We start from the raw sequence: 13694 nt of genomic DNA on the forward strand, positions 1-13694 counted from the left end.
ATCTAATCTGTTTCCACTCGCTATCTCAGTTCATGTGTCTGCAAGCCTCCGAGAGTGAATATCATTACTGGTGTATTAGCTCATCATGCTCATGTGACTGCGTGCTAGCTGGTCATGTACTTCTGCAGCCTTTTCTCTCACAACTAACTAAAGTGTGTACACATGTTTCCCTGAGGACAGGGTAAGGAGTCTCTCGAGTTTCAGCACAATGTTCAGTTGACATGTGTGATGGGGATGTTGGACACAGTTAGCTTGAAATCAGTGTGATGTGCCAGCAGTGTATCTTAGCTAGTAACAACTGAAATGTGACATATCTGTCAAAAAATAGTTTTACAGGCCCAAACAATGCAGATATTACTTTTATTATTATTATTACTTATTTATTCATTCATACATGTGTGTTTAGAATGAGAGAGAAATATGTTACATGGGGTTATTTTTGTGAAATTGTATTTAAAATCCTCAGATTTTACATCACTGGACATGTCAATAATTACCATAGTAGTTTTACCTCTTTTACTTTTCCCACTAAATGAGTCATATTAGTAAGCTAACGTTAGCTAGTTAGGTTAGCTATGCAGCAGTTACACCTGGCAGTTACTGGGGTTTTTAATGAGCAACTAAACTGTTTCTTGCGACGCAACCCACTTTAATTCACAGTTATAACCAGGCGATATTTAAAATTAAAAACGTTTGGAGAACGCCTCCAAAAAAAAAACCCATTAGTTTAAAATTTTAATTTTCCATACACTCATAATTATAGGCTTCCATCCCCTTAATTAGGACATCCTATCAACACTGATAAGCACTGGAGTATGATGTGTGCTCTAGATTTTGCTCACGGAAAAAGGAAAAATCAACCCCTGTGTGCACAATGAAGGGTAAACAGCAGTAAAGTAAAAAGTTTCCTCCTGATTAACTGCCTCTGACACAGGTACACTAAATATTACCTTGCTCAATACAAACAAGCTCAAGCAGGCAAAGACCAACTTGAGCCATCATTGGTAAACACACACAGAAAAAAACTACAGCCGATGACTTCACTCGTCAGGGGCCTTAAGCTTTATTTGTTTTTAATGATTAATATTTGTGACCTTAAGTTGGCTGTGGAATGTGAACACAAGCTTTGTGGCCATTTGGAGGAATTTACGATGGTCTAATGCTCTCAGCGACACTAAACAGCTAAGAAACATGTTGGTAATAAGTCAGGGATTCTGGACAACTTCTTCAGGCCATCAGTCACCCATGCTGAGCTGAAGTCAGTTGGTTTGCTAGCTGTTCACACAATATGTTAAAACATACTGAGATTTATGTTGAGAAATAAGAAGACAATCACAGTCACTCATAGCGTACCAGATGATGCAAAAAGAAAACTTAAGAAGTAAACAATTAAAGCAAATAGAACACCTCACCATCTCTACTTTGTCATGTTTCAAACTCAATTATTTAGTTCCTTTTATGCCCACATGACATATTCAACACATTTCAGATTTTCCCAATGACATTTTCCGGTTTCCATTCATTATTCCATCTTTGTTGACTAAGTGTGGTAATAAATCTCTCAATAAGTCTCTCAATGTGATTACCATGACAGTAATGTGGAAAAACAGCTACCGTGAGGATAAACATCAAAAACCTCAATCAAGATATTCATCTTTTAAAATAAATTTTAAAACACATTTAACTAATATAAAATAAAATAAATAACATTATTTTGTTAATGGACTCAATTACACATTTCATCAGAATTTGTTGATGGGCATATGCTGCTTCTGGGAGTCCACAGGAACACAGTAGAAAATCTCATGCTAAGCTGAGGTAAAACAATTAGCCGATCACTCAGTTAATCAGTTATTTTGATTACTGAAGAGCCATTTAAGTTGTTTTTTAAGCAAAAAACACCAAGAATCAGCTGCTTCAAGTCTCTACAATGCAAATGCCTGCAGGTGATCTGAGCCCTCTGTCTCTGGGTTTTAGGATATTATCACAACTTTGTGACAATTCATAGACCAAATGTTTAACTTGAAACTAGTACAGTTTGGTGCTGAATTGAAGGAAGTATATATGTGTTAGTCTGAGTTTTTATAGGCTATACAGGAGGACCTCACCAGAAATCTTCACTTCTACAAGTCCCACGTCAACACCAGTCGGACCCTCTGACTTCACTCCGTTATGGCTAAATGCATAACAATGACCTCATAACAACACTGCTAAAGGCGCTCCTGAATGGCCTCACTAAATTATGGGAGATCTGGCACTGCTTAACCCCATGTTTGATGTAATGAACTTTACTCCTTTAGTCCTCCTTCATTGGCCAAATTCAAAAACACAGTCCATATGTGACTGAGCTCCCAGGATCAACAAATGGCATAAAAACTGTGTTTATAAAATGATCTCATGCGAATGTTTTGAAGAAATACTACAAGCAACATGTACATTAGGTACCTGATACTCCCTGTAGAGAGAGCTAAAACCAGGTCAGATCCCAAAAATGTGTCAAAGGGAACTTCTAAGCGCTGACTGACTGATAAAAAACACAACATATGATCAAGATACTACACACTGCCGAATCAAGACTGTTGGGGTAGAAATAAAGTCAAAAGAAGACATGATCCTGGCTCCATTTTAGACTTTCTACAGTAGATATCATTTAGACAAATACAATTAGACTGAAAGCCTGACAGAGAAGACAGTAGCCCACATTGATGCCCTCTGAATGGAAACCCCCCTTCAGCCACAAGCAGCATAGTATACACAGTATACACAGGCCTCAGCTTTAGAAATGCTCTTAATGTATTCATCTTCTCCTGTGCAAGTCTTCCACTACGTGTTTTACAGTGTAGGCTGGATGTAGGAGGTAAATAAAAATAACACAGCGCAGTGACACGGTTATCAGACATGACAACTGTTATCCATCTATGAATGTGTGCACACATGCAGACACTTTTAAATGCTACTTCTATCTGGGCATGAATGCCTTCCAAAAATAGCACACGTGCCATGGCTCATCAGTTTTTCATGACATGCAAAAAAAAAAAAAAAAAAAAAAAACCCACAAAAAATCCTAGAGTGCAACACAGAAAAATAGGGAATTACCACACAATATGCTGACCCACTTTAAAATGACCCACAAAACACAGAAGTGTACAGTACCATGCTTTGGCTTCTGTTTCAAAATTAAAGAGATAACGATTGAAAGAGTCTAGGCACAAGCAAACCAGCAAACCATCTTGAAACTGTCTGCCTCCCTGCCTCCTTGCCGGTATGTCATGTAAAACTGTACATCACCCATTTCAGACACCCAGTAACCCAAAGGAGCAGCAGTGAACAGCCTCACCTTCTTATCCCTTTTCCACAGCCTGAGACAGCAGAAGCTCCAGAAAAACAGGTCTCCCACCATGTCAGCGAGAGCTGGCGTGTCTCCTTGCTGTTTCTAGTTCATTCTAATGTGGCAGGCGAATCCGCCGCTGTCACAACAAAACACTGGCAGCGGCCAAACCGGCCAGAGAGACAGAGCTGCAGGGGGAGGGAGGAGAGAGAGGGAGCAGCCCACGCCTTGCAGCTGAGCTCATCTCTGAATCAATGTCACTCCTCCCGGCTCGCTCCCCCACCCCTCCCACCCTGCCTTCCTCTTCTCTTGCACTTTTGCTATGACCTCATTGTTTCCTGTTTGGCCCCGCCCCCCTCTTGCACACGCGCCAAACGGCTGCTTCAGCAACACACTCCCACCACCCTGGTGTCTTCAGAAAATTCCTCTTCTCTCATGCTGCCCTCATTCCTGCAAGCGCTTGTCGAAACCAGTAGTCAAAACTAACAGTTTACAGGCTTGACTTGTGAGTAATAATAATGTTTGTAATGTAATAATGTTTTTACTAATCTAATTTCTTTAACTTGTGTGTTGAATTTCACTTACTTGGTTAGTTTAAAGTGAAACAAAAGCATAACAGCATTAATTATTCCAAGCATACAGATGGAAAATTAATATAATGCTTTACACAAACTTAAGTTTTGATTAGTCTATCAGTTATGAAATTAACTGATTTATCATTAGGTCAATAAAAGTGTCAGAAAATAGAGAAAAATGTCTGAGAGCCCATAGTGAAGTTAAACTTTTAACTCAATTTGACGGTTAAAAACTCAACATGGTTAAACTGGACACACCAGATACAACAATCATGAAGTTCTTTCTCACTGTAACTTGTTCTAAAACTACCACGAGATTATGAGGGCGCCTTCATTTAATATTTAAATAGACAGTCAATAGATTTACAAATCTAGAGAAGCTAAAGTTTGTTATCTTGTCCTACAACAATCAGATGGCAACCTGCAGGATTTCGCCAGATGAAAACAAAGAAAATGCTGAAAATGTCCACTTTCATGTGAGACAATTAGGTATATATAGAATAAGTGAAATGTTAATGTTTTTCCATAAATGTAGAGATCACATGCACTTAGCACTGAGTGTTAATTATTATATGCTTGTGTGATTTTTTATTTATTTATTTTTTTTATTACTAGCATTCAGCTGACTTATTCACCCTGTCCTTCTCCAGCACGTCTCTCTCCTCCCCTGCCTCATACGATCTCCCTGCCGGGGTTTATCTTTGCTGCTGCATCACTCTTTCTTCCATCCTCTTCTCTCCGGCTCTGTGTCTCACTTTGTTCATGTCCCCAGCATGTCCTGCATGTCAAGCGTCTCTCTCTCTCTCTCCACTTGCTACAAGCCAGTGCTGGAGTTAAAGCAGTGGAGACAGACTGCAGAGAGAGACAGAGAGCTGGCACAGAAAACTAAACTACATAACAATGGACATGGAGTGAAGTTACTGTACAATTACTGCAGTATTCAGCTACTGGAATTCCCCAGTAAAAGCATAGATAAAGTAACCATTTAAGAGCAGAGCAAGTCATCTCACAACACCAAAATGAAAAGAAGCTCCAGCTGTGCCTTTTACTCAGAGAGCCGACATATGGACTTCCTCTCCATATCATGGCGATGGTGAAAAATAGCAAGCCTCAAAATACATTTCTCTTCTGTAGTTCTGAGTCTGTCTCTAGGCAGTCACTACTGTTCGGTAGACATCATTATAAATATCTTGCAATCATCTGCAACTGGCCAATGATCTGATGAAAGGACAAACCGTACGAAGAAATAAGGGCTTGCCTCGAATACAACGCATTCATATGAAGGCCTGGTACCTTCTGCAGCTGAGGTAACTAAAAGATCTGGCCATTATTTGAGGAAATATGGTAATATAAAACTACTTTTCACAGCCGGACATTATCCTCTAATCATTACTTTCGGCCTGTTTAGCAAAAGTAACAGATGCTCACTTGAAAACTTAAAACTATGTTATGGTACAGACAGTGATTTCATATTCAGTGAGTTAAGTCAAACCTGCTGGCAGTTGGCTCAGAAGTGAAACCCCACAGCCCACAGTGAGGCCACTGTGGGGGGTTTCAGCCTACAGAGGCTGCTGCTTTTGTCAGGGTTTCCACTCTGGAAAGAGGAAACGTTAAACAGGTTTCAAAAACACACTAGTGAAGATCACTGGTCAGGTTGTGATCTCTCTAAATGTCACATGTTCATTTACTTTAGAGAAGCTGAAATCAGGGAATTAAGACATTAATCGACTTATCATTGCAGCTCTAATGTGACCACTGACCTCTCTGAGGCGTTTTAGTGAAAAGACAAGAGTCCCTCGTCAGGAATTTTATACAAAACGAGTTTCTACTCTGTGTTCAACATCACTGATGAGATCACCAGCAGCTGAACCTGTTGTTAGAAAACAATGTCACGAACTGAACAGAAACAACATCTTAACAAATACCATTTCCCAACACTTATTACGCATGAATCTGTCTTCACTTAGAAGCAAAATAATCATCAGGCATTTACAGAAACAACTGGCAGCCACAGAGCGACATCATACCAGTGGGAGTTGATAAAGTAGACATCTGCGAATTTCCACTGAATTTGTGCCCAACCCACAACACTCTCAGTTTCTCAATATTAACCTCATACGTAGGTTAAAAAAGGTCAAACACACATGACAAGTGGATAATGAAGCAAGATGTGCTGCCTCTCAAGGTTGGTTTCATCTTTCAAGCAGATAAATTATTAAATTATGAAAGTATCTAAAGTTACATAAAATGTGTGATGTACAAGATGTGTGTTAATGGAAACATGAGTAAAATGAGCATAGTTCATTATACTAATACATATATATATACATATATAAGAAGTTAGTCTCACTCATGAATTCATTTCAGTTCAGGTCTGTTATGTATTACAAAAAAACCCCCAACAACAGCAATTCAACAAAGTCATGGACCTGGTACTTTTTCTTTTGGTTTGCTATGTAACACATGGTGTACATTTCAAAACACGTGATTTGACTTCCAAAAGAGTACATATGATGCCAATAAAAAACCCCAAAGAATCTTTGGCACTTACGATTTCAGGGAAACATCTTAGTTTCCCTTCCTTCAAGTGCTTTGTGCAGAAACAAAAGAAAGCCCCTAAGATAACAAGTTTGGTGTAAACACTAAAATGATGTAAATTTGTATAAGGGCAAATTCATGATTGGTAATGTCAGAACAATAATAGGAGCTGAGGGACTTACAGCCAGAAATTTCATCAACTACACCATCACTGAGTCTCTAAATTGAAGAGTTTGACCCGAGTTCACGGTAATGAATCATTTATGTCTTTCTGGTCAACACTGAACTGATATCCACAGAGCGTTGTGGCAGAGATAACACAATGTGGCCGAGAGACTGTGAAACCCGACGCGTCTCCCAAATTCTGGTCGACTAACGGGCCCTGATCGATGTCTGGCCCCGCCACCAGCTGGCTCTTAGCCCAACTCTTAGCCCAACTTCTTAGAGTTGTTTGCAGAAAGGCTGAGTGACTCTAAACTGAATGTGGAGATGGCTAGGGTTACTGCACAATCATCTTGCAGCAGGAGGTGTGGTGGACTGATAGAACGAGGGATGGCAGGAGCGAAAACTCAATTGCAATAGTTGACTCAGTATTCAGCACATCACTGACGGTAGTAAATAACTGAGTAACATCCCCTGGCTTCTACTAGTTTAATCAAGCCTGAAGAAGCTGACAGGGGCAGAGGCTGCAGATGAAGCTGCAGACACACACACACAGAGACAGACAGACAGTGACATCAACGTAATATTACAGTCTAAGAGATAATTTTCAAGTAAGAGAACGACAAGGAGCCGCATTATTTTGAGCGTAACAGCTCATTGAGACAGCTGACACAAAAAAGAAAATGCACTCCACTTCTTCTGGAGCGCTCAACAGTTCAACCTACATGGATGAGAATTGCTAAAAGTACTCGGATGGAAGTCATGAACATGCACAGTTCAGCAGAGTTCAAGTACTGACTATTTTCTCAACTCCACACACGTCAATAGCTGAACGAAGATATTACACTATTAGACTATCAGCTTTGGAAAAGTTACAGAAAAATGCCAAATCAGTAGCAAAAAATGCAGCCTCCTTCATGTAATATAAAGGCCTGTTACCAAAGTGCAGTAGTGAGCAATTACATCTGCATTTATTTAAAAAGGAGCAAAGTCAGGCTCAGATTGGATGGTGGGCATCCTGTGTCAGGAGTGATGAAATCCAATGAAATGCCAGCACAGCTCATACTTTTCTTACTCATTTATTGTTTCTGTCTGGTTGACCATCAGTTCTATATTTCTGACTGCAGACTCTGACTCATCGCTGCGTCACAAAGCTCGATATGTTTTCACTGACTGTGACAGCAGCTTTCTAAGGTGCACTGGCATCAGTGAAGTTTAAAAATAACACTGCATTTCCCTGCTAATGTGCACGGAGTGACTGTGCAGGATTGGAGTGGTCGTCTCCATATTCCTGGGTGTGGCACACAGGTAGGGAGCTGGTCTGAATGTCTACAAGCTAATACAATCGCCCTGACCACAGACGCAAGCAAAGTCCGACGGAATGACTGATCTCAAATTTACTAAAGTGTAACTGCAGAGACAGTCAATCAGTGTCTTTGCACTGTAAGGGGAGCAATAAACCAAAGAAGGAGAAAGAGGAGTGGAGGTGGTGCAGCAATCTCTCCACCTAATTCACTTTAGACTCTCCTATATGTTTCATTACTGAGATTGCACTGCAAAGGGCAAGCTGTCTGGAGGTAGTGTGAATGATAAAACACACACACACACACAGAGATGCAGAGGATGGTCGAGCCAAGAATGATTTCTGTTGAGCCGTGGCCTTGACACATGACCTGCCAGAAGCTGCTGGCTACTGGATCTGCCCAGGAGGCAAATGTGTCAGAGAGGATACTTTATGTGTAGCAAATGAGATCAGCTTTTTATTCTGACCAGGTTTTGCTATCAAAGGAACACCAACAGTTTTGTGTAGCTTAAGAGGCAGTTTATAACCTCTCCTGTCCACTGTAAACAGAACTGCCACAATTTTCTTCATTAAAATATTCTTACAGAAAATTTAAAGGTCAAACTGTCTAAAATCAAATCTAAAATATGGGTTAAATACCCATAAGTGTGTACAATTTGAGCAGAAATTGTTATAAATTAAATCCCACTTCAGAGAGCACTTAAACACCGTCTGAAATGCAAATGGTAGTTAGTGTTTTCTGTGGATAATTTCCCTGTCATATAAGCTTCATGCTAAGTAGACAGGCGGTAGTTTTCCAGAATATGAGTCCCACATATTTTCACACACAGCTGACACACTTTTCATATCGTCTGCTGCCATGGCAGATAATTTTGTCTGACTGAGTGAACACGACAAGGATTACCAAAACCGACGCTGCAAAGTTTATGAGTGATGATGGAGCAGAGAGGGATCTGCACCCCACTACACTACAGCTTATGCAGAAAGCTTCCATTATCTGGTAGTGAAACTGTATGCATGTACAACGATCAGCCACAGCAATAAAACTGCCTGCTTAATATTGTGAAGGTCCCCTTTGTGCTGCAAAACAGTTCTGACATGTCAGGGGAAGGGACACAGGACCTCTGGGGGTATTTTGTGGTCACTGGCATCAGAATGTTGGTTCCTTTGGATCCTGAGCACTGAAGGCAGGGCCTCCAGGTGGGAGGCTGCACCTGGTGGGAGAGTGGATTCGGCTTATTCTGGTGCATCCTGCAGATTCTCGATCAGGTTTGGATCTAAGGAGTCTGTAGGCCATTGTTGTTGTCTTTGAAATGTTCCTGAGCTGTTTTCGAAATGTGATGGGGTTCATTGTCCAGCTGGGGGGGACGCTGCTGCTGACAGGCAGAACAGTCGCCATGGGGTGGGGCAGGGGGGTGTATGTGGTCTGCTAGGTTTAGGTGGGTGGTGTGCATCAAAGAACATCCTCATGACTGCCAAAACACAGGTTTCCCTGCAGAACGTTGCATTTTAAACAGACGATTAATGTTATTCACTTGACCTGTGGCAGTTTTAATGTTGTGGCTGATCAGTGTAGAGGCTGCAGAGTCCAGCTGCTCTGTCACTTTTCAAACAAACTTAAAAACTGGCAACATCTCATAAGTGACTCAGAACATCACATTACGTATGAGAGAAGGGCTGCCACGAAGGAAAAAAAAACTGGTTTTCTATATTTTTATTTTTGTTAATTATTTAATCCTTTCCAGCTATAATGATAAGACATGGCTTAACTGTGTGTTTGTGTGACTCAGCTGCAGCTCTCAAACACCTCAGCAGAAATGAAGCTGCCAACAGGCACAAAAAACAGACTACTGCCTAATAAGAATTGCACAGTTCAGACAAATAAAGACAACATATTTTATTACACCAACACAAAGAATTAATCCGTTTCGTCAAGCTCTGACTGTTCCATCACTAATCAACAAACAGACACAACTTGCCATTATCTTGTCTTTTCTATAATGCAGCAGCACTTATCAGCAGAGGCTCAGTCTATTGTTTTTCTACTTTCCGGTGCTGTGACCACATCTATTCTGTACATGAACCTCTCTGCTCTCCCGTGTCACAACAACAGCTCCAGCCTTCACTGGTGGTCTGTAAAACAATCTGACAAAGCAACCAAAGGCACTGGGGTTAGTTACAGTCCTGGCTCTGATCCCACGTGCTTGCTCGTCTGTTGGCACACACCGAGCAGAGACACCGCCAACGTATGGACTCAGGTGTGTGTTTGTCCTCTTGCATATGTGCATGCTGTGAGTATCACAACTCTAAGCTATAAGTCAAAGTTTATAAGCATACAAAGAACCTGAGAGGTGACGACAGGTGAGAGTCGAATCCTCTTACCATGATGAGGCCGGTTGTGATCGGGTCGTTGCAGCCGTGGCACAGCTCCCCGAATTTGGCCCAGTAGTCTTTCTTGCAGAAGAGCCGTCCATCTTTTTCATAATACCAGTGAGACAGCGACACGCTGCATTCACAACACCTGACAGACGAGGAGACATAAAGAAATGCATGAGCAGTTCAGCAATTGGAAAAGACTTTTTTAACAGGCTTTTTTAACAAGATAAAACCATGTAAGTCATATTGTAAATTCAATAAGTTCGCAACTAGTCATCATGTTCTAAATAATCCATTAATAACTGATTATATACATAATACAGTAATGCAAACAATCCCCACATCCTCACTTTGAGAAGCTGAAAACTTTCTTTTTTATAAATGATGTTAACATTTAAATTTAAACGTGAACACAAATTTTCACCAGTAATTGTAACACTACATTTGAGTGAGCAGAAAAAGCAGAAAACCTAGAGCCAAACATCATCAGCATGTCACTGAAACACCAGTTCAGACCTCCAGGCTCTTTAAAACGTTCACACCAAATGAATTGTTATTGTGTTGGAAGAACATCATGTTTTACTGCACTCTGCGCTGTACTTTAACTCTCATAATGACACCCTGCAGGGCCCAAAATGATAGTTTTCATGGCGATAATAAGTCCCTTTGTGGATCTATCACTCACCATGCAAAATGAGGAGGAACATACAGATGAGATCACACCAAAACCCACAACTATGACTGGGCCTTAGACAAAGTGATGTAAGTGAAGTCACCTACAACCACAGGACTGTCGGATTGTGCATATTCACTGAGAAAACCACAATGATGCCATAAACCTTTCATTGACCAACATTAATCAGTATCAGAGACTGAACTTCATTTAAAATCAAATCAAAATTAAAATTTTAGCTAATAACTGTGGATTTATCCTCAGTGTTTGCTTTGACTTTGATTTGACTTGGTAAAACATAAAGACACGTAAATTCATGTTGTTCTTTAATTCTCCTTCACCACAAATAAACAAAAAGTCGCTAAAGCTTGCTAGCTGCCCTCCTCTGAATAATGTGGGTCAAACTGAGTGTTGAAACACCACTAACAAATAGCAATTTCTGTAGCTAGTGGTGTATCAGTGCTAATGTTAGCAAGCTAGGCTAATTATCTTTCACTTCATGTGTGAGGACTTGTTAGCCTAGCTTGCTAGCTTGTTCATTGCTTTAATGGGACATACACATGTCTTATATTAACTGTTGTTGGATATACAGAAAAAAAGTAGATTTTTTTTGCAAGTTGTAATTATCACTACCATGTTTTAAGTGGTGAATCAACTTAACATCTTCTTTTTGTGCAGACAGGTTGACACCGACAGGCTGCACTGTCTGGTCTGTCCATCTGTCACCAGAGTTTGATAGCAGGCTCTAAAAGTCCAGAGTGACGTCAGCCTGATAGACATCAGATGTTGACAGAGTGAAGGACACAAGACAGGAGCTGGAGACAGATGGACGGTGATAAAAGGGTGACGAATGTGTGTGGTGATCACACTGGAGAAACACACACAGACTGTCGTACGTGGTGGTCGTGATACAAAAGGTGGGTATAACTTTTAACTTTCCTGGAATGATTTCAGAAGAGAGAGGATGTTAACAATCTGATGTGACTCAATCCCAGTCTGTTGAAACACCAGGTGGAGAAACACACCAGTATCAAAAGGCAGCACCTTACTGACCTTCCAGTGATTAGTAAATGTGTCATTATGATTTGTTTGTAAACATTATATCTTCATGTATGTGTTGATGTCAATGTCAGCATTTGGCCACATATCAAAATGTGTATTAATCCCTTCACTTATTCTAAAAGCATTTCTGTAAGTATGCACTTGCGTGTGTGTGGTTGCAGGCTTGTATGTGCTTGTTTGTAATCTGTACAAATCTCTGTGTCTAACGGCCATGACTAAGTGTCTGTCTCCTACGCTTCCCAGTGGAGCTTCCCTCCCATCAGCCAGCCGTCTGGCCTCGTCCCTGCTCAGGGCAGCTTAAATCCAGACTTGTTTGCTCTGAAAATATTAAACAGTGTGCAGGGCTTCAAAGGCTGGAGCAGAATAATTGACTTTGTCCCTTGTCTCATTTAAATTTCTTGCTATTTACATTTACATAAGATTCAAATTTCTTAATTTTGATGACATTGCTGAGCCGTTTGTGTCTGGCTCTGATGTGATAACTATAAATGTGCCAGCTGCTGCTTATTCTGGCAAAAAACTACTACTGAGTGAGATGAAACGATATAAAATCTATTTTAATAATAAATTAACTGTGTGCTTTTTAAGCAAAACGACAAAACATTAGTAGTACAGTATTTTTCACTTTCCTTTGTCTTATTTGACAGTATATTAAACATTTCAGGGTTTTGCCACCGGTGGTGGGACAGAAAAAGAAAATTTAAAGATGTTACCTCAAGAAAATCAGTAAATTGTTCCACGACAAAATAATTTTTACGTGTAGCCCTACACACAAGAGTCCGGGGTATTATTGTTCTGACCTGAATCTGTGCAGTTTTCTGTCTCCCCTTCCTTCCTTTTCTGTTCAGTGTTTATCACACAAAGGCAAAAGGACACTTTGCTGCACATTTGTGGCTGCTTGGTAAAGTAACAACTAGTGAAGGACTCATTAATATATTCAGCAGAGGCAGCAACTATCCATGACTTTGCCCAAGGTCTTGCACCTACTGTAAGCGTGCACATACAACTGCACACATATAACCCTGCAGCACACACAGACACAGATACAATTTATTTATTAGACAGACAGACAGACAGACACTCCCACTCTTCCCAGCATCTGCATGCGGAGCTCCACTGCAGCTCAGCAGACTGGAGCAGAGCTGCTTCGGTATGCAGCATGTTTGGGTGAGCAGGGGGGAGGAGGAGACTTGGAAGTGGGTCAAGGCTTTCAGAAGACATCCACAGCACCAAGCCAGGAGCTACTCAGCTGTCTGCCGCTCAATAACTGCATTTCAGTGCATGCACGCACACACACATCCTGCAAAGCCCCGCTGGGACAAAGTCGTACCTGAGGAGGGTACAGACCGGAGTCTTAATGCTCTAAGGTTTAGTTCCATCATAGTCGGAGCTGGGAGTGGCAGAAGAGTATCAAAGCTATGAGTGAATACATTTGTGACTCCAAGACGGAGACGGCAAATTTCTGCAGGACAAGAATCCTATCTCAGAGGTGGAGGAGTCAGCTACAGCTACAACTCAAACCCACCACGACTGGAAAAAAAAAAGAAGAAGAAAGAAATCAAATAATTTTTCCCATTTAACATGTTAAAGTGTGCGTTTTTGTGGGACTGTGTTTGTGTGTGCATGGGCATGGACAACTAAGAGGATTATCACCGTGACAGACTTAGAGAGAGTCTT

General features: G+C 40.8%; 1 protein-coding gene across 3 annotated transcripts in view; it reads right to left on the reverse strand.

Annotated features, from left to right (window-relative positions):
* The window catches only part of limk1a (LIM domain kinase 1a), a 45110-nt gene that overhangs the window by 13676 nt on the left and 17740 nt on the right, over positions 1–13694 (reverse strand). For 2 of the 3 annotated variants that reach the window (XM_046388961.1, XM_046388962.1), the window contains one exon: positions 10289–10427. In XM_046388961.1, coding sequence (XP_046244917.1) covers positions 10289–10427 — 139 coding nt within the window. Of the gene's footprint in view, positions 1–3337; positions 3596–10288; positions 10428–13694 lie in introns of those variants that run through there. The other variant, XM_046388963.1, reaches the window with a different exon arrangement.

Source organism: Scatophagus argus, chromosome 5, assembly GCF_020382885.2.
Source record: "Scatophagus argus isolate fScaArg1 chromosome 5, fScaArg1.pri, whole genome shotgun sequence".
NCBI lineage: Eukaryota > Metazoa > Chordata > Actinopteri > Scatophagidae > Scatophagus > Scatophagus argus.